This window comes from Fukomys damarensis, unplaced genomic scaffold (genome assembly GCF_012274545.1).
Source record: "Fukomys damarensis isolate Sample0158 unplaced genomic scaffold, DMR_v1.0_HiC HiC_scaffold_39, whole genome shotgun sequence".
NCBI classification, from domain to species: Eukaryota; Metazoa; Chordata; class Mammalia; order Rodentia; family Bathyergidae; genus Fukomys; species Fukomys damarensis.
In genome coordinates this window covers 78808734-78830919 of record NW_022900951.1, presented here as the reverse complement: position 1 = coordinate 78830919, position 22186 = coordinate 78808734, and the positions used below count along the sequence as shown (strand labels likewise).

Here is a 22186-nt window from a genome sequence, read left to right as displayed (position 1 = left end):
AGACGCAGGACCCGAAGTCTTTCTGGAGCGAGTTAGCTCCGGACCGGGTAAGTCTGCAGATCGGCGGGGCTCAGCGGGGCAGCGCGCCTCGCTGCCCTCCTCAGCCCGCCTGCACTGCGAGGTGCGAAGGCTGGGGCTGTTTGGCCCCGCAGGAGATTTTCTAGGGAAATGGGATAAAGCTTTAGCAGCGGAATTTTTCCCTTGGAAGTTTAGTTACCCAGCGATAACGACTTGGTTACTGCCTCCAAACTGCAGCCCGCAGCTATGAACTTGAAACAAACACTAACCTCGGTTTATGCTGACTTAGGCTACCTGGAGCTTGCTGCTAGTTAATTCCAATTGTAATTCTGCTAAAGTGAGATGGCCTTAAGGTTGAACGGTGGAGAGCGGTTCTGTTCATTTAATTAGGCTTCAACCATAGTGCTTGCTGGGGAAAAGTGTGTTTTTCTTACAGTAAATACCGTACAGTCCTTCGGATATATGTAGGTAACAAAATTTAAAAATAATTAAAAGTCATTTCAACCAGGATTTCCACCCTCTTTTTCACCAGACCTTTTATACTCGTGATTTACAAGGAACTTCTTTGAAATAGTTTCCGTTCTTTAAGTTCTTTCTTCTATAAAAGAGGAGTTGCCAGAAAGGCAACGAAATGAACAAAATGCCCTCGTCTTAGTCCTGCTGAGAAGTCTAAAAGTTACTATTGATCTGATAAAATCTTGCTTAGCCGCTCCTTCTTCAGATAATCTGTGCTGCTGCTCCCAACTTAGTGTCTCCTACTTTCTCCTGTTAGGCGATGTGACCAGCCCCAAGATTCTTTATTTCATTTACTTTAACTTTTTATTATATGTACTTTTCATTTTTATATTTGCATATGTATACTTACTTCTTTAGAAGCAAAAAGAAAAGAAATTACTATCACAAATAATGTATCCACCACCTACATCTTGCATGTCTTCCACTGCTAACTTCTTTGTGCTTTCTATACCTTTCTGATACTTTCTAAAGTTATACTGAAAGATTTATTTCATAACTACTGAATAATTTCACCTTACTAGAGTCCCAGACCCACTTCTGTGTTAAAAGAAGAACCAGTGCTTTTAGGTGAGATTCGGGTTCAAAACTCAGATCTTAGTTAATGGTTTAAGAAACATTAAAGACTATGCATTAACTGAAATTTTCACTTTAACTTTAGGTACAAGATCTTATAACTTGGTGAATATCATAATGTTTTTAGGACATAGGAAACCTTTCTCAAGGTTCATATATGTACATTGTTTTCAATTTTTGACAAAAAATCTTCCTCAGAAGGGTGAGCCCCAATACCTAAAATGCAAGTCACTACAGATACATCCTAAATGAATGGAAAATAAGATTATAAATAAAGATTAACTTGGGAGGATCTTTCAATCCCACTTCAGGGCTTGAAATCAGTATGTCAAAGAGATAACTGCACTCATCTCAACTACGTAGTTAGACCCTGTCTCAAAAAAAAAAAAAAGATAACTGCACTCACATGTTCATTGCAACATTATTTGCAATAACCAACTTACAGATCCAGCCTAAGATTCCTTCAGTGGATAAATGGATAAAGAAAACATGGTATATATACACAGTAGAATACTATTCAGTCTTTTAAAAAACACAGTTTTCACCACCTGCTTCACAAGCATAAGGACCTGAGTTCGATCCCCGGTACAAAAACAAAACAAAACAAAACACAGTTTTGTCATTTGTAACATGGGTGAATCTGGAGGACATTATGCTAAGTTAAATAAGCCAGGCACAAAAAGTAAAAAACCACATGTTCTCATTTGGATATGTGGAAAATAAAATAGACTAATAGAAGCAAAGAATAGAGTGGTAGTTACTAGAGGCTGGTGAGTGTGGGGGATGTGGAGATATTGGTCAAAAGGTAGGCAGTTGCACTTAGGAGTAAAAAACTATGAGTAGTTAAGGTGATATGTTAGCTTGATGCAACATCTCACACTGTATACGTATATCATAATATCACTATATCATTATATGTGATTATATTGTCAAAAAACCCTACTAACTTGAATGAGGATGATTCATTTTTATGAAGGTGTATTTTTTCAAAATAAAAGGATCCTTCTGAAAGTCATTTTAAATAGCTTGTAGGGGTATTTCAAATAAGTAGTCATTTGAGGATTAAATTAAATAATAGGCCTAAAGCACTCAGCGTAGTGTGAAGTACATAGAACAAATGCCAAAAAATGTCAGTAATAAATAAATCAAATCAAATACTTAGTATCACCATTTTAGAAATGCAATTATTCCATGAAGTTAGATGCAATCATACACACAGTCTAGCTTTAAGAATCTGGACTCCTAATTTTTCTCCAGGGTAGCTCAGAGCTGTTGATGCCAGCTCTAACCTATGACCCACTCAGTCCACCATTTTAAAATGTTATAATAAAATATTTTTAAAAGGACATTTTATTACTTATATACATCAGCTATACTATATATTTTGTATGCAGCTCAAGACAATTCCCTTTCACTCAAAAAATGAGGAAAAATGGCAGTCTGCAGGTTGGATGTGCCTGTTAGAGTCATAAAAAGCTGCTTTCTCTCCCATGGACTTCTAAATTCCCATCAGTTCCTTAAGGTGAATGAAATATTGAAAATTAAACTTTTTGTTTATGTCAAGTCATCATAGAACATTTCTACAAGTGGTTTCTTGGTGACTTCTGCCTTTGGTTTGCACTCTTCCCTGAAGAAGTCATTTAGTTTGCTTAGGTTGCCACCACCGTGAGTTGAATTTTACTTCTTTACATGAGAATCTAAGAATATCATTACGACTAAATCATTTTTCATATTAGCTCTTAGTTCATTATTTATCAAATTACATCATGTATTTTGTAATGACTTTGGAAAATCTGTACGTATTAGCAAAGATATAACGTGACTTTTAGAAATAATCAAGATACATCAAGTAAGATTTGTTAAACTGTATGCATATCATTACAATGAAGACTGTGATCTTGTGCAGTAATTTAACCAGGACTACCAGAAGTGGTCAGCAGAGGGAGGAAGAGGGTTTTTTAGTAACTTGGTTTTCTTTTTGTTTTCATGAACTCCAAAACAAGACATGAGTAAAAGCCAGGATAAACTTCCTCTTGAAATTGAAAACCAGTTTATATTGCGTCTGCCTCCGGTAAGAAACTTTTGTGTATCACAAAAGTATACTTCTGCTTTGATTCTATAACATTTCTTTTTCAAGCTATAAAAATTCAGAACATTTGTTTTCAGCAATCATGTTCTATTAAGCAGTCCTATTCTAGTATATGTCCTTTTAGCACAATTGCTTTTCTCCTGTGCATACCACGTATTATATGGGTTGACTTTCTGGCCAAACATCTGTGACAGTGATGGGTCCGGTCACTTGCATGGACACTAACAGCTCGTTACTTGGATAACCAAGACTCTTCTAAAATTCTTTTTGTTCTTAAAAGGGACAGTGAAAATGAACATCATGGTATCTCATGCAAATTTATCACCATGCAAGGTTATTAAAGTGCATGTTAACATTATGTTTGAATCTCTTCCCCAACTGATAACTATATTCGAGCATTGTTTAGGAAGATATGTTATGGATGGGGTTCAGAAAGGTATTTGTCCGATTAAGGTTAATTAATATACCCAGTTAACTGTAGCTAAGGTTTTCCTTAGTGCCTGTAGCTAAATAGAATCAGTGAGAGGCAGAAGTGTAGAACTGAGAGATGGCACTAACTGTAGCTACTAAAAAAAAGATGAAATTAGAGTTGGCTTCATCCTAACTTGATGTATACAACAGTTTCTCGTGGTACAGGCATTGTTGGTAATATTTGGGAGACAAGGTTTTATTTAAGGGAGGGCTCTCTTTGATATGTCTATTAAATGCTGAACAGACAATCTTGATTTTTCAATTTACCTCCTTTTTAGGAACATGCTTCTACTGTGAGGAACATAATACATTCTCGACATGTCACCAGGAAGGATAAAATTAAAATTGACTTAGCTTGTAAGTAGTTAATATCCATTTATATCCATATATTAAACAATCATTTATTAAAGGATTGCTATATGCTGACCACTATACCTAGGTACTAAAGATGTGCAAAAGAATAGAATATGGCCTCTATCTTAATGGACTCACAGTTTAGAGTCACTTACATCTTTTATTTTATTTTTTTGGTAATGGGGATCGAGTTCAGGACCTTGCGCTTGTGAGGCTGGTAGCAGAACCACTGAGCTAAATCCCCAGACCTGCTTACAACTTTTTTTTTTAAAGGGAATGGAAGTAGGAATTATACAATTTGTGGTAATTATCACAGTGTACGTAAAGAAAAGCTTGGATATCAACTGTGAGATTTTCATACAGCTGGTAATCTATATACAAGCTCTGTGATTTCTGAATGTCAAAAGATTTGACAAGTATGCCATTCATTGTTTACAAAAATGACACATTTTTTTTAAATAATACGTTTATATTTGCAAATTGTACATTTGAAGGGATAGGCACAATTCTTTGTTTCCTGCAGCCCTGTGTCTAATAACCCAGACATGGAATCAGCCATTGTATTCAAAAGTGGATAAATGAATAAAGAAAATGTGGTATATAACAAAATGGAATATTATTTAGTCTTGAAAGGGAATAAAATTCTGTCATTTGGGATCACATGGATGAATCTAGAGAAAATTATGCTAAGGGAAATAAACCACGCATAAAAGGACGAATAAAACAATCTCACATATGGAATCTTTAAAACTTGAATTCATAGTAGAGAATAGAATAATGGCTGCCAGAGACTGCTGAGAGTTTGGAGGACAAGAAAATGAGGAGTTGCTGGTCCAAGGGTACAATGTTTTAGCTAGACAGGAAGGATAAGTTTTGTTATCTTTTGTACAGCAGGTTGACTGTCATCAATAATAATATATTGTATATTTCAAAACAGTTCAGAAAGTAAATTTGAAGTGTATTAGTAAAAAAATTATGAGAATGTTAATTAACTTGATTTAGTTATTCTACATTGTATACATGTATCAAAACATCACATTGGAAAAGCCAGGCATGGTGATGCATGCCTGTAATCCCAGCACTTGGGAGGCTGAGGCAGGAGGATTGCTGAGTTTGAGACCAGCCTGGGCTCCATAGTGAGTTCCATGTCAATCTCAACTACATAGTGAGACCCTGCGTCACAAACAACAACAAAACATCACATTGGGCCAGGGATTTAGCTCAGTGATGCTGCCACCTGCCTCAAAAGTGCAAGGACCTGAGTTCAATCCCTGATTAAAAAAAAATCACATTGTACTTCTTAAATGTAATCTAGTTATGACTTGTCAATTCAAAGTGATACTAATTTTAAAAGCCCCCAAAGCAAAAATAATAATGTTTTTACATAAGGCCTGTCTGCCTAAATCACCACAATAAACAAACAAAAATAAAATTTGTAGGATTTTTTTAGTTTTGGTTGTTGTGTTTTTTCATTTTGTTTTGTTTTGTTTTTTGAGGTAGGGTCTCACCATGTAGTCTAGGCTGGCCTTGAATCCGAATGCTGGGATTACAGGTGTGTATCACCATGTGGTCTGGATTTTTTAAAATATAGAGAAGTATATAAAGAGGAAATAGAAAAGTGGCCCATAATTTCACCACTTAGCCCTTATTGACATTTACAAAATAAAAGGTGATACAAGTTCATCGTTATAAAATTCAAATAAAACAGAACTTCAAAAGAAAACAATGAAACTCTCTTCATAGCACTCCAACTTCAGTTCCAAAGATAATCAATATTAACTGCTTCTTCTTGTTTCCTTGCAGAAAAAAATTGATTCCTAATAGATTTTTTTTATTTTTTATTTTTTTGGTATTTTGAGACAGGGTCTCACTATGTAGTTGAGACTGACCTGGAACTCACTATGTAGCCCACGCTGATCTCGAACTCAAAGCAATCCCCCTGCCTCAGCCTCCCGAGTGCTGGGATTACAGGTGTGCGCCACTACGCCTGGCCATAATAGATTTTAAATAGTTCCTGTTTTTGAAGTTAACTCACACAAAAAGTATTGAGTTAAACATGGTTCTGCATCTTTCTTATTTGCTTAATATTAGAAGATTACACCTGAATCCTCTGTGTCAAAAGACATTCATGTTTAAGACATCTGATCAGGATTCAGAGTTCACTACACAAGTGCTGGACGGCATTTTAGCATTGTGAAGCCACCTAGGGATTTTTTTTTACTTTTATTGCAGTACTTTTATTTGATCCAGGCCTTTGCACTGAGTGTCATCCCCGGTCCCTTTTTATTTTTTATTTTGAGACTAGGTCTCACTAAGTCACTAAGTTGCCTAGGCTGGGTTTAAACTTGTGACTATCCTGCTTCAGCCTCCCAGAGTGCTGGGATTATAGGTGTGTGCTACCTTGTCCAGCTCCAACTAGAGATTTTACCTTGATACTTAGCACCATTCTAGGACCACTCCTTCCTTCATCCATTCCTTTGAAGACATACATGGATGAAGATATGGTTGAATTCTTCTAATAAAAGGATTGTGTTTACATGAATGGAATTTGCCTTTTAGGGTGAGAATGAAACATTTACAGCTTTACCCACATTTAATTCACATGCATTACTAAGAAACTTAGCTACTTTTGAATAGGTGACATGAATTGGGACAAAAGGGACCCATATAATCCCTTTTTTTCCTCTGGGAAGTTACTAATCATGGACACTGTTTTCACATTATGAGAAATAGTAGGTTTCACTGGATGACTAATCTGTCCCACAAAAGTCTTCATTATTCAAACCCTGAGATACACAAAAGTTCTTTGGGAAGGTGTCAACTTTTTACCTTCTCTGCTCCTATTTAGCTGATGAATGCCGTGCAGTGGTTAATGTAGAAGATGTCTCACTATCTGCTAAGCTGGTTGATTTGCCTTGTGTTGTTGGAAGCCTAAAGACTTTTGATAAAAAAACCTTTTATAAAACAGCAGATATTTCCCAGGTATGAACTTTCTTAATTTTCTGGATCTCACATCCTTCAACAAATTCCTTCCTCTTTCCTTTTTTCTTTCTTTTGATACTGTCTACTTGAGTGGCTGCCTGCCATTTTTAATTTACAGATCAATCGCACAGGAATAAATTGTTACATTCTGGTTCAGTGTTTATTCTTAACTTTTTACTACCACATTATATCCAAATGGCTTGTCATGCTCCCTGTTTGCCATTTATAGTGACTTTTATTAATTAAAAAATATGAACAGCTGGGATCTTCTGAACTTTCTATGAGTTGGTTCTTATTTCCTCTATAAATCAAAATGTTAAGCTGTATATGTTTTCAGCATATTCCACCTGCAGTGGTAAATGCTGTAGCTTAAAAACTCAGTCAATACACTGTTGTTGGGAGAGAGACGAAAGAGGAGAGAGGAGAGAGAGGAGATGGAGGAGAGGGAAAAAAGAAATATGAGGAGATATGAATGTATGTTACATATTACTTTTTTCGGGAAATGCCAGGATTTCTGGTGGTAAGAATGATCATAACTCAAGATTCGTGGCCATCATTAGCTTCTTTGTCTTTTCTAAATGTAGATGCTTGTGTGCAGTGCCGAAAGTGGTGACGTCCAATCTTCTCTGGAAGGATCATCCTCTACTGATCCTAGTGAAACCAGGAATAAGGAAAGAGAGACAGAGAAAAAATATATCTGGAAGCATGGAAGTAAGTCACCAGCTCATTGCTCATTGTAGCCTACGATATTTATCTGTTGAATCCTAATTTCTTGTGAGCGGTTCATCTAGCTCTTATATGCTCTTAAAAGGGAGGAGACATATCATGAGCCAGTGTCTCCTTATTAAATTCAGATGGATATACGACTGCCATCAATCATATATGTTTCACCATGTTGTATTTATTTTTAGTTACTCCGCCACTTAAGAATGTCAGAAAGAAAAGGTTTCGGAAAACACAAGAAAAAAAGGTTAGTCTCATGATATGGATTATGGGTGGGAAGGAATGAGAGAAAGTCAATTGGGAATTAATTTGTTCATTCATTTTTATGTTCAATAAACATTGGTTGAGTGTGAGGTAAATGCCAGGCGTTGTGTTTGCTGGTGGTTGAGGATATAGCACTGAATAAAAACAGACCAGATCTTTGAAGTTATGGCCAAATTGTTATGGATCTGGAAGGATCATAAACTTGAAACTTCTGTTCATCCTTTTAGTTTTAAATTGTAAGATCTAGTTTTAATGTGAATCCATCTAGAACCTGAGAAATATGAATTATGCTTATATTCCTAACCTTACTTCAGGCTTGTAGAAACGGGCAAACGATAGAAATACTATGGTTTAGCTTCTTCTTTTAAATACACTTTTTATTTTTAAAATGATTATAGATTCACATGCAGTTTAAGAACTAAAAGATGGGCCAGAGTTATAGCTCAGTGGCTCTGCACTTGCCTGGAAAGTTCAAGGTCCTGAGTTTGATCCCTGGTACCTGGAATGTGTGTGGGGAAGAGGGGGGACCAAAAGATATCATGTATCCCTTTCCCCATTTTTCCCATCATAACATTTTGCAAAACTATAGAACACTACCACAAACAGGAAATTGACATTATTACAATTCACCACTCATATTCAAATCGTGTGTGTGTGTGTGTGTGTGTGTGTGTGGTTGTGTGTGTTTAGGTCTAGGCAGTTTTGTCCCACCTGTAAATAAATTCATGTATTCATCTACACACTCAGGATACTAAGTATTTCCATCGCCACAAAGATCTGTTATCCTGCTTTTTAAAATACTTCCCTCCTTCCTTTGACTCCTACTCCTTAATACCTGGCAATCATTAATCTGTTCTACGTCTCTATGATTTGTCATTTTTAGGATGTCATATAAGTGACAGCATATAACATCCAAGATTAGCTTTTTTCCTCAGCATAATTCCCTTAAGATGCATACAAGTTTTTGCTTGTATCAATAGCTTTCTCCTTTTTAAAATTGTGGAGTCATATCCCATGGTATGAATGTAATGGTTGTTTAACTCTGCATTCATTAAAGAACATCTAGGTTGCTTCTTGTTTTTGTTTTTGTTTTTATTACTGGGGATAGAACTCGGGTCCTTGCGCTTGCGAGCAGGCCACCGAACTGCTGAGCTAAATCCCCGGCCCTGCTTCTTATTTTTGACTATTACAAATAAAGCTGTGAATAGGTTTTTAAGTGAACATAAGTCTTCATTTCTCCGGGATAAATGCCCAGAATTATAATTGCTGAGTTGTGTGGTAGTTGCATGATTAGTTTTATAAGAAACTGACATACTGTTTTTGAAGGATGTACCATTTTATATTCCCATCAATAATATATAAGTGGTTTAATTTATTCACCTCCTCAGTAGCATTAAATATTGTTACTATGTTTTTTTAGCCATTATATCACTATATTCTAGATAAATGTGTAGTGATCTCATTGTGATATTTAATTGCATTTCCTTGATAGCTAATGACATTGAACATGTGCTTGTATTATATCTATATATCTACTTCAGTTAATTGTTCATGCCTTTTGCTCATTTTCTAAAATATCTATTTTATTGTTGAATCTTAAGAGTTCTTTTTATATTCTAAACACTGCTAGTTTGTCAGATAGTTTGCAAATATCTTCTCCCCGTCTATAGCTTGTCTTTTCCTCCTGTTCACAGGATCTTTCAAAGGCAAGAGTTTTTACTTTTGATGAGGTCCAATTTATAATTTTCTTCTTTTAAGGATTTGTTCTTTTGTATGTTAAATTTAAGAATTCTTGGCTGGGCGTGGTGGCTCACACCTATAATCCCAGCACTCGGGAGGTTGAGGCAGGAGGATCACTGTGAGTTCGAGACCAGCCTGGGCTACATAGTGAGTTCCAGGTCAGACTCAACTACATAGTGAGACCCTGTCTCAAACCCCCCCCCAAAAAAAATTATTTGCTTCATCCAGTTCCTGAAGATTTTCTGTTTTTTTAAAAAGTTTTATATTTAAGCCTATAGTCTATTTTTAATTAATTTTGCAAAAGTATAATCCTTAGTTCAAGGTTCCTTTTTTTTTTTTTTACTTAAAGATGTCCAATTGCTCCAGTGCCATTTGTTTTACTTTCGCCACTGTATTGTCTTTGTACCTTTACCAAAAATCAGTTGGGTATATTTGTGTGAGCTGGTTTCTGAGTTCTTTATTCTGTTCCACTGATCCATGTGTCAAATCTTTCCACTTATATTACAGTGTGGTAGGTCTTGAAATCATAAGACAGATTGCTCCTACTTCATTTTTCTTTGTCAAGACTGTTTTAGCCATTCTAGAACTTGTACTTTTCCATATAAATTTCAAAGTAAGCTTCTCTATTCTACAAAGATTTTGCTGGATTTCTGATAGGAATTATATTAAAATTACAGATCAATTTGGGGAGAACAAAGTAAACATTTTTACTATTTTGAGTTTTTCAATATATGTGCTGCCTTGACTTTATGCCCTGTCAATCAGCATTTATTGAATGCCTATGGAGTATAAAACTAAGTCAAGAATAATTGTAGAGCTCTTTGAGTTTTACCAAAGTAGAGCAATTATAAAACACCTTCATTATTTATTGTGTTTCATTTCACTAATTTTTAGCAAATTCAAGAAATCAGCTTTGCTGAGGTAGAGCAATTATACTATAACTTCATTATTTACCTTTAGTGTGTTTTATATAATAGCTAATTCGGTTCAAACAATTGAAATACATTATAAAGGTTACTTCTGAGCCTTTCTTCTCAACTGCAACCTTCACTTCCACACACATACACTAGATTTAATTCACTGAGAAAGGAATTCATTGTTTAATGTACAATAATTCCTAGAGGAAAAGATATAATTTCGTCACTTACTCTGTGTATTACAATCTACTTCTTTCTGATTTTATTTCAAAAGCCATTCCTTGGGAGCCCGGGTTCACTTCCCTTCAAAGTCTTTTTTTTTTCTCATTGAGTTTATTGGTACTTTTTAGGTATACAGTACAGTTACATTCATCATTGGGATCTTGTACCTTTACATGACAGGTCTTGGTTCTCATTTTTTCCCCATACCCCTGCCCTCCCTTCATTCCCTCCTCCCTTCCCTATTTACAAAAACTTTGTTTCCATTTTTTCATTTTCTCATATTTTTTCTTTTCCTTTATTTCCTTTCCCCTACCCATCCCACTTCCCCTACACCTTTAGTCCTTTTCTTCCTATTTCACATTGTCAGTTATACCATTTGGATCTTATTTACACTTTTAGTTTTTCACACCAGAGAAACTATTTGGTATTTACATGTGTGTGACTTATTTATTTCACTTAAGAGTTGTGGCATGATGAGTTGGTTGCTGTGGAGATTAATTGTCTAAAACTGTATTCAAGGGAGAACGCTGAGCCAAGATCTAGTTTTTTGTAGGAATATCTCTAATAATAAAGATACGGGAAAGTGCAATCTGGGAATTTACATCTTAAAATCCAACTACTTTTATATAACTGACAAGGTATGATAGTTCTCTGTCAATATAAATCATGGCAAATAATAATCGAGACCCAAGGATTTCACCTTTCAAAGAGGCTTTTACTGTAGAATTACACACTGAAAAAAGATTAAATGTCTCAAGTTATTTAATTGGGAAAACTAAGCAAACTGTATAAAATATAGACCATAGCTAAAGATTCCTTCATAAATAGCACTATTTAAAGTAGAACTTTGGTTGGATTTGCGACTAATGAGGCCTAATCATTTGAACTTGTTGGTGTATAGGAAAAGGGCATTCCTGTAATTCACAGGGTGCTAAAGGACACCATTGGTATTTCTTCTTATGCTTTGTTTCAGTACATTGACTCTCCAGATGTGGAAAAGGAAGTGAAGAGATTGCTGTGCTCTGATAATGAAGCTATCAGTGGCCGTATCCTTTGTACCAGATATTTTCTATATAGTTTGTTCTTCTTCATATATATGTGCTAACAAACTTTATTTCTGGCATTTGTGTGCCAGTTTTAATGTGTAGAACTTAAGATTTTTGGAAATGTTACTTTCTACCTACGAACAGCAAATACCTGCAGTAGATGTTTGTTTACTTGTATAATTCAACATAAGGCACTTCTCCACACTAGGAATAGACACAAATGACCAAAAGTCTTACTAAATTAAAGAGCAGTTTTAGCCAAACAGCCTCTTCCCATTCAACCGTACCTTCTCCTTTCCTTCTGCACTTTCCTTAACAGCTCCCTCCTTACAGGATGGGAAGTCATTGCTGATGATGAAACCAAGGAAATAGAAAGTCAAGGCTGCATCCCAGGTTCTCCAGTATCCCCAGGAGCCAGTGGTTATAAGCAAGGTGATACCTTATCAGATATTTTAGCAAAGGCAGAGCAGGAGGTTTAGATGGAGCAGACATTGACTGAATGTCAAAGATCATTTTCTATAGACTCACAGGTCAATAACTGAAAAAAGATGATGTTGCCCTTTTTCACTCCTATTGGCCCCCAATACTTCAAGAGTTTTAGATTGGAATTTTAACCTCCATCTATCCCTAGTATTCAATTTCCTGTGAATCCTTAGATTCCCTAAATGTCTTGGTCATTGAATACATGAGTGAATGTTAGCATTTTGTATTTCCTGTCCTTGTTTCATGAAGAGAATAATCTCCCTTTAGGAAAAGTGATTTATAAAATTCACGGGTTATCTAGTCAATTTGTGGGCAAGAAGAATAATTGTTTCTGAAATAGGAGTCATTTGCAAAGCTTCAGACAATTTCGCTTTCCTTTTAAAACCAATAGAGTATGATGGGCTTCAAGGGATATTCAGTGATTCTAGTAGTAGCAATCATAATAATGAGGATGAGAATGAAGAGCAGGACGAGGATGATGATGATGATGATGATGATGATGATGATGATGATGATGATGACGAGGACGACGATGAAGAGGAAGAGGAAGAGGAGGAGGAAGATGGCTTTGAAGAGTTTCTAGAAAGGGATCTACAGGCCAAGATTACTGAATATCGTCAGCATGGAACAAAGGAAGGTGCCAATTTAATAGGTAAGTCAGAGGAAAAGAGAAATAGATGGGGGCGGGTGGTTGGCCGTGCTAAAGGCTAACTCGAAACACACAAGATGCAAAGCTGCGTTTGAGAAGTTCTTGCTCAGATGTGGAGTTTTACTTGATTTAAGTTCCTGTCCATTAGTTTAAGTTGTATTTAGATACATAAAGTCTCTCTCTATCTCTGTTAGTTATGGAAATTCAGAAACATATTCGTTACAAGGAGAAAAAGCTCCGAGATATTCAAAACAAAGCACAGAGACAAAAGAATATAATCAGAAAAGTGGAAAACCTGGCCCTCAAGGTAAGTTCTTTTGGTTGGTATAAAGAAATCCTGATATATTACTTTCAAAATCTCATCTTTGTGTTTCTGTTCATGTCATCTCTATGCAGTATTCTTGTTCACTCATAAAGCTAAACACGTCTTACAAGCCTCTAATAAAAGATAGTTCTGTCTTATTGTACCTGCATAATTTTAAACGTCTAATATAAGCTTTTTTGGTGGGAGAGACCAGATAATTTAGGATAAAAATTGCCAATATTGAGGATTTACTCTGCAAATGACACGGAAAGAGCTCTGCATTATCTCATTTCATCTTTGAATCCCTGAAACAGATATAGTCACTATCACCACTACATAAATAAAGAATTGAAACTCAAGGATGTTTAATTTGCCAAGGTCTACAGTGAATAGTAGGGCATAGATTGAACCCTATTGTTTGTACCAAAATGTAAGGAATTCATTAATTTTAAATTTTATGATGCATGCTTGAACAAGAATAAATTTTATTCTTATTTATGGCTTATTTTTGGTAACACATGTTTAAGAACTTCAATAATTTAGTGAAATAAATTAGACACACAAATTTAAATGTCACATTGTTTCTCTTGTGTGAAAAACCCAAAGGGTAAATAAGGAGCAAATGAGAGGATAGATATCGGGAAATAGGAAGAACATGATCAAATGGGAAGGGGAACAAGGGAAGGAGGAGGAGGAGGGAAGTGAAGGAAAGATAAAGGGATTTAAAAAAAGAGAATGGAAGGGAAAGAATGGAAACAAAGCCTTTGTAAATGGGAATGGGAAGGGTTGAAGGGGAGAGGAGTGGAGAAAAAATAATTAAGATATTATGTACAGATACAGATTCTCTATGATGAATGTGATCATTATGTGTGGCAAATATGTACGAATAAAAATGAATAAAAAGCAGTAAAAAAACAAAAGCAGGAGGAAGCAATATTCTGAACATCTCACTAGCACGGACTCTAAGATAGAAGTCTAACTTATATCACGGTTCTGTTGTGCTATTTTAAATGAAGTTTGCAGGCTCAGATTTTCCTCGGCACTCGTTTATCCATAGAAGTGAGTGGAAGAATAGTGCATAAAGTGCAATCTGTAACTACAAAGAGCTAGACGTCTCAATATCTGGGTATAGACTAAATACAGGTTGTGGCTCTGTTATCTGGAATGTCTGCCTATCTGAAATACTTATTTTCCAAGTACACAAGCATAAGGGCTCTATAAGTTGCCTTTAAAGGGCTCTATAAGTTGCTACTGACCTCTGTTGAAAAGCAGGAGCCAGCAGTGTTCTGAGTGCATCACTAGACTGAACTGTAGGTTAAAGGTATAACTGATATTACAGTTTGTTCTGTTGTTTTAAATAGAGGTTTCAGGATGGGATATGCTTGGGCACTCTTCAACCCATAGAAGTATATGGAAGAATAGTGCATATAGTGCAGTTTGTAAATGCAAACGGCATGAGCTTTTAGTGTGTAGGTATGGACAAGTTAAAGGGAATGGAGTCTAGCTATTTTCTTATCTGTAATACAGATTTTCAGAATGCATAGGACCACTACAAAAAAGAGCTTCAACAAAAAGAAAATTTATTTTTAAGCCACATTTATTCTCTCCATGGTAGAGCTCTCTGAGGAAGTGTTAATTTGCGCGTATATACAGAGAGAAATTCCAAATTCCTGGATAATTCTTTGTGAGATTTTATTTTCTGTAGAGCAGTGGTTATCAAGGGGGAACAACTTGACATAGAGCTACACTCATAGTGGGTATTTTCCTTTAGAATAACCAAAGGTAATAGATACTGATACATTCTGAAAGATAGCGATAATTGGTATTATTGTGGTTATTGTTCCATGTGTCATTAACAAAGAACAGTAATATTCTGCCCTAGTGAGGGGAAATAGAGCAGGAATCAGTGCCAGGTTCTAAGCCAGCTTCCTCGCCCCACCCCGCCCCAAGCCAGCCTTTCAAATAGGTTGTCACAGCCAAAGGATTTGTGTTAAATTAGAAATAGGTAGCATGAAGATATTCCTACCATTTATTTTAGGGCAAGAAAAAATACTGTGTAGAATGAATAAAATCAAATAGGATGGCATTGTATTTAGTGGGTATTTTTATACTCCTGTCTCTTTAAAAAGAGTGACTTAAAGTTTTCTTATATTTCAAATTACTTGACAAACACTGTCTCCCTTGGTTCTCCCTTTCTCAGCACTCATCGTTTAAACAATTTGCTTTGGGCCAGGGATTTAGATCAATGGTTCTGCCGCCTGCCTCACAAGTGCAAGGTCCAGAGTTTGATCCCCAATACCAAATAAATAAATAAAATGTATATACAATCATCACATGTCATTCAAAATGTTAAAAAGTCATTTAAAAAAGAATAAATAAATAAATAAATCTGTTTTCCAGACTCATTTAAGGTCTGTGCTGGAGAATCTTGCAGTACAGGAAAAACAAAAAAATGCTCAGGTAAGAAATATATTTTTAGTGCTGTTGATGGTTTCTTTTGCAGTGCAGAAGCTTTTTAATAAGATGAAATCCCAGTTGTTGATTCTTTCTGCTAGTTCCCGTAAATACCGAATAGTTTCTCTGGTGTGAAAAGCTATAATAGTACATAAGATCCTAATGAGATAATTGACCATGTGGAATAGGAAGAAAAGGGCTAAGGCACTTCGTTGCCCAGGCTGGACTCGAACTTGTGATCCTCCTGCCTCTGTCTCCCAGAGTAGAAGGATTACAGGGTGCACCGTCACAGCTGGCTCAAAGGCATTCTTATGTTCTATATATTCCCTTCCTCCCAGCAAATCACTTAACCAAGTACTGCCTATAAACAACCCGGTGAAAAGTTAATGCCAAGACTGTTTTGGTGCTCACCAAACATTTTTTTATGTCAGTAATTAGTATTGAGGAGTGCCATTTTGAACATAGAAATGTATCTATAAACTTTATTTGCTTAAGGGTCTTTTATGTTAGCTCTTTTATTCAACATAGATTCATTGGTTGCCTACTTGAAGCTAAGTTCTTCAGTAAGCTTTGAAATGCTTATGATATTGTCTAGCTCAGTTGGGCAGAAACGCATGAGAGAATCAGGGACTTAAAGGAATGAGTTCACTTTTGTCTGTGGAAATTAGGGAAGGTTTTTAGGAGAAAATAGTATTTGTCTTGGGCCTTAAAATATAGGTAGGACTTTAATAATGAGATAGGGAAAGGAAGGCATTCTATGATAATATAGTATATAGAATGGCTCAGAGGTAGTGATCCCTGACTACAGTTTAGATTTTTGGTTTAGGTCATAATGAGCCATCAGAACTTTTTTTTTCAACCTAGAGAATAACTTAAGATTTCTTTGCCATAGTATATTGAGAAAATTAAGAACAGGAAGAGAATAGTAAAAGGTGATAGAAAGAACCAGAACTTAACAATCGATTGGATTTTGTATTAGCTTTCCATTGGTATAACAAATAATCAAATTACAAGATAAAAGGTCTATTTTGGTTCACAGTTTTAGAGGTTTCAGTTTATTGCCAGTTGGTTTCTTTGATTTTGGGCCTTTAGCAGCATTATATCATGGTGGGGGGCATGTGGTGGAGAAGCAAAAAGGAGAAAGAGGAGAAGAGGCCAGCATCCTACATTTCATTTTGAGAGATGCCCAAAATGAGCTAATTCTCCCCACTAGATCCTACCACTTAAAGGTTCCCTCATCTCCCAAAAGGGCCGCAGACTACAGACCAGGCCTTTCACATATCAGCCTTTGGACACAATCAAGATTTAAACTATAGCAGATTTATAGGACAAAAACAGGATCAAATTGTAGTCTAATGCCCAGGTAAATGGGAAATGTCCCACTAACTGAAATTAAGACAACAGAAAGAGGATTTTGAGGGTGCAGTGAGGACTGTAGTTAGAAGTGCTTCTGAAAATAGGAGATTGGAGAGAAGCCCATACACACAAATGATCACTGAAAATGTGAGGTTAGCTGAATTAGCCAGCTTGACTATTCAGCAAATAGTTTGAACAAAAGGAGCATACCTTTAGGGGGAGGGTAGGAGAAAGAGCCTACAAAGAAGAAAAACTGGCTCAGTCACATGGTCATTTGACTAGGTGGAGTTTGGTAGGTGTTGTGTGGCATAGGAATGTTTTATAAGTCTCTTTTTAACTTCATAGACTGAAAATCCATACTAGTAAAGTGACCTAAATTGAATAATACTCAAAAAAATATTTGTCAGAAAGACAATATATATAATATAGATAGATAGATAGATATAATATAGATATATATTATCTATATAATATATCTCTATCTATCTATCTATATATATAATCTCAGAATGTTATTGTTCACTTTACTATTTCAAGTTTTAAAAAATTAAATCCCATACCTTACAAGGTCCATGGCTTTTGATTTAGAAAGCACAAGTTAGAACATCACCAGGTTATGATTGGTTATGACCCTGACCTAGTTTCTAAGTGTTTCATAATGTAGCAAGAAGCAAAAGAGAAGACTTAGTATAAGACCCAACAGTGTTCTGGGAAAAGATACTGTACTGTATTATTTTGGACACTTAGAATATGGCTATGGTGAACCAGTCACTCTTATCCTGACAGTGAGCTGTGACCTCTGATTATTCTTCACAGAAGCATAGATTGCAGGCTGGGGGCAGGGACAGGGTCTCACTACCTCAGCCTCCTGAGTGCTGGGATTACATGCATGTGCCACCATGCCCAACAAAGCATAGATTCTTAACAGCAAGCATATTGTTTTTAAAAACATTTAATTTTAAGGTTTCCTTTTAGAATTTTGGCATAAAAAAAGGACAACATCATGGCCACAGCATTGTGTATATATTCTTGAGAGGGGCACTGTTCTTTGGAACATTTTAAAGCTAAAATAGCCTTATAAATGCCAAGTGACAATTACTCTTTTTGGTTCATATAAGTAAATCCTAAGTGAAGTACTAGAATTTAAGATTTCAGATGAAGTTTTCATGTTTTTCTGCACTTCCTTACAGATCACTTCCCTACAGAAACAGCTGAACCATTTTCTACAGAAATGAAGAGAGCTTTCAGCCTGGCATATCAACTGGATTCACCATCCAGACTGAAGACTGGATAAAATTGTGCATGTTTTTGTCCCTTCAGTTGCCTCAATTGTATTTGTTCTTTTAACATTTTTTGTATAGATAACATGTTCAAAGCTCATACATAAAAATAGTACTTAAAAAGCAATAGATTTAAAGGACCCCCACACACTCAACAATGGAACTTCGCTTTTCTCTGTCAATTTTAGAATTACATTTATTGCTTTTCTGCTGTGATATCATCAGGTGATTCAGCCATGCTTGCCAAAGGCAGGCATTCTAGCCTAGCAGGTCATATAACCCGATTTGAATGTATTTTAGCTTTTCCAAACTCCTGATTAAGTATTTCCTACAACACAGAAAAAAAAATCAGTTCATTTCTGTCATGAGCTAGGACCTGTCACAATGAATTTAAGTGCCTACCTTGGAGCAGTTAATAATAGTTTATATGCTGTTTTTGTTCAGGTAATAGAGCTGCTTTCTTGCTCAGGGATGATTTCTTGCTGCTGTTTGTCTTTGCTCATTTGTGGAGTATTTAGGACTGTGCCTGGTTATTATTCATGAAATAAAGGAACAGCTAGAAGAGAGTTGAAAAATTCCAGAGCTGTTGTCCTGATTCTGAGCCTCTTCATCCTAATCCCCATCAGAAAAAAGTTTAAGGAAGACGAGATACCTATAATTCCTATGCAGATTTCCTTAACAACCCTGGATTGTTTTAGAGTGTTTTTCTTTTTAGTTATATTGTAGTTTTCTAGTCTGCATTCCTTAAGCAATAAATAAATTCTTTCTTTTAAGTGGATTGCTATCAATTGTTTTTGTTGTTGTTGTTTTGTAATGTTGAGGTTTCAACCAAGGCCTTTTACATTACTTGGTAGGCAAGTGCTCTAACACTTAGCTAAGTGCCCATCCTCTAATTGCTGTCAATATATTAAAATTAAACTGTCTACAATGAGCATACTCATATCTAAAAGGAAACAAGCAATAAACTATGTCTTGGTCTATTCAGACTGCTAGGTAATTAATAAGCAACATAAATTTATTGGCCACAGTTCTGGAGGCTGGGAAGTCCAAGCTGAGGAGCCAGCAGATGAAGTATCTGGTGACTCTGTCTGCTTCATAGATGGTTCCTTTTTGCTGCACCCTCACATAGCAGAAGGGACAAACAGATACTCTTAGGCTTTTTATAAGGGCATTAATTCCATTCATGAGGATAATCCTCATGACCTAATCACCTCCCAAAAGCATCACCTATTAAGACCATCACATTGCAGATATTTCAACATGAATTTTGGGGAGATACATTTAGACTTTGATTAGGAAATGACAAGATACTGTTAGCACTGGAGCATTCTTCCAGAGTTTTTAGAATATCTCTTTGGACTAAGCAAATCATCACATAACCATACAACATTGGGATTTGGAGAGAAATATAGAGAAGTGATACAAATACAGCTCCAATGTTTGGATTGAGTTATCAAGTAGTATAAAGAACAAAAGGGTGGAATTCCAGTGATTCCTTCAACAAGTCCCCACATCTCTTAGAGCCTCTATTTCCTCATCTGTAAACCAAAGGTGATAATGCTAATCACCAAGAGGCACCTGAGGGTATTCTGAAACTAATCCAGCTTGCCCCAGGTCTAGTCTCTTTTTTTTTCACTTTTCTTTTTTGGTACCGGGAATCGAACCCAGGGCCTGGCGCTTGCCAGGCAGGCGCTGCTCTGCTGAGCTACATTCCCGGCCCCCCAGGTCTAGTCTCAATTGAGAAATGTCAGTGCTGCTCCAGAAAATGTATTCCCAAATTCTCTGCAGCACTTTTTTGATTTGGTGCTAGGTATTGAACCTACAACTAGTGCCCCCCCAACCCTTTTTTATTTTGAGACAGGGTCGCACTAAGTCACTAAATTGCCCAGGCTGGGACTAAATTTGCAATTCTTTTGCCTCCCAGAGTGCTGGGATTACAGGTGTGTGCCACTGCACCAGGCTTCTGAACCATTTTTAGTGCTAAAATCCAAGTCATAAGTTTTCCAAGTGTTAAAAATAGAAGGTCAGTGTGGGGAGATCCTGGGAAGGCAGGAGGAAGACAGCAGGAATACTGGGGAAAATGCAAAGGAAGAAGCAGGACTAAGAGAGATAGGCCCGTTCAAACAAAATGAAGCCAAGATTAGGACAGAAGTTAGAGAACAGCTTAAGAAAAATGACCTATACAGTTGTTTTTCAGAAAGCCAGAAATTAAAAGATAAGAACAAAGAGAATGAGGAAAGGAATTACCTAGGGGAAAAATGGAAAAGAAGAGATTTTGAAACAAAGGCCTTTCGAGATAAAGGAAGGCAGAGAACTGGGGCATAAACAGATAAAAAGTATCTCGCTTGAGAGACTGAGGCCAGTGAGAGTGGCATTCGGGAGTGAGATAGGTTGAAGAGCCCTCATATAGTCTCTGACTGATAAGTACAGCCTGAGAGCAGGTAAAGCTCTGCTGAGGAGCAAGGGAGTAAAGCAAATAACAGAAAAGGACAAGGGCAAGCTAAAGTGCCTCAGTGCCCTTCTATCCCCTTTGCTGCCATTTCTGAATGTAGCCCAGGAAAATTGTTTCACCATTTTCCTCATTATAAGGCTTTTGCTGCTTCAACTCTCCGCTCCACCCCAACATGTGACCATATGCACACACGCATGCACACGCACACAAACACACGTGCACACATACACTCTGACATCTCATGAAGTTTTCTTTTGCTATGGCTTGGTGGTCCTGACTTCTGCATCTTATAGACCTGTACTCTCTGATATGGTATCCTCTAGCCACGTGTAGCTATTGATACATGGCTAGACCAAAGTGAGACACTCCATGAGTATAAAATGCACACTGAATTTCTGTAGGAAAACTACTTGGTGTTGGGACCGTGATGATCCTGCACTATCCACATAGGCCCCTTAGGTAAGACTCAACTAGGAGCTGACGCAGGTCTTGGAAGAACACACTGTGATCATCTCAGGACAAATGAAGATAGGAAGTTTTGTGAGAAGTGGCTACAGGACTGTTTCTTTTAACTCCCTATATGGAGGGAGGTTGCTATGAGGCAGTTTCTCATCTGCCTTTCGGCTATGCTCCTGCTGGTTATAGATGTATGCCATAAAACTCATTAGCTGCAATGTAGCATTGATTACTCAACACCAAGAGGTCCCACCTTTCATGTTGCATGTCATCTGGCCCCTTTGAGTGCCATCCTGTGGGACAAAGAACTCAGGGACAAGACACCCTATTAATCTTGCTTTTGTTCTCTATAAGTAATAAACGATCTGGATCTATCTGGGTTTCTTGTTTTTTTCATCAGCTTACTGACACTTCCAAAGAAGACTGAGTCCAAAAAAAGTAAACTATCTTATTCATAATTGTTTTAGCCGCGCATAGTAGCACAAACGAGTGGTAATCCCAGCCATTTAGGAGACTGACCCAGGAAGACTGAGTTTGAGACCATCCTCTGTAACTTAGTGGAGACCTTATCTAAAAATAAAAATAAAAAATTAAGTATTGTGATGTAGCTTGCTGGTAGAGTGCTTGCCTAATATGCATGAGGCCCTAGGTTCAAACCCCAGTAGCACAAAAAAACTGTTTTATACTGATTACATGTTGAAAGGATAATATTTTGGGTACATGGGGTTAAATAAAATATACTATTAAAATTAATTTGCCTATTTAAAATATGCTAACAAAATTACTTGGTGATTTACATTTCTATTGGACAACTTTGCTGTGGATTGGTGAGGAAAG

At 36.6% G+C, this 22186-nt stretch overlaps 1 protein-coding gene across 3 annotated transcripts in view; it reads left to right on the top strand.

The window, feature by feature from the left end:
• Positions 1-18465, top strand: part of Taf7l (TATA-box binding protein associated factor 7 like) — a 19543-nt gene extending 1078 nt beyond the window's left edge. For 2 of the 3 annotated variants that reach the window (XM_010623407.2, XM_010623408.3), the window contains exons 2-12: positions 3111-3178; positions 3946-4024; positions 6870-7003; positions 7588-7714; positions 7915-7973; positions 11843-11915; positions 12249-12347; positions 12790-13050; positions 13242-13354; positions 15752-15811; positions 18352-18465. In XM_010623407.2, the coding sequence (XP_010621709.1) occupies positions 3111-3178; positions 3946-4024; positions 6870-7003; positions 7588-7714; positions 7915-7973; positions 11843-11915; positions 12249-12347; positions 12790-13050; positions 13242-13354; positions 15752-15811; positions 18352-18396 (1118 nt within the window). In that variant the 3' untranslated portion in view covers positions 18397-18465. Of the gene's footprint in view, positions 1-6; positions 48-3110; positions 3179-3945; positions 4025-6869; positions 7004-7587; positions 7715-7914; positions 7974-11842; positions 11916-12248; positions 12348-12789; positions 13051-13241; positions 13355-15751; positions 15812-18351 lie in introns of those variants that run through there. The other variant, XM_010623409.2, reaches the window with a different exon arrangement.
• The last annotated feature ends 3721 nt before the right edge of the window (positions 18466-22186 follow it).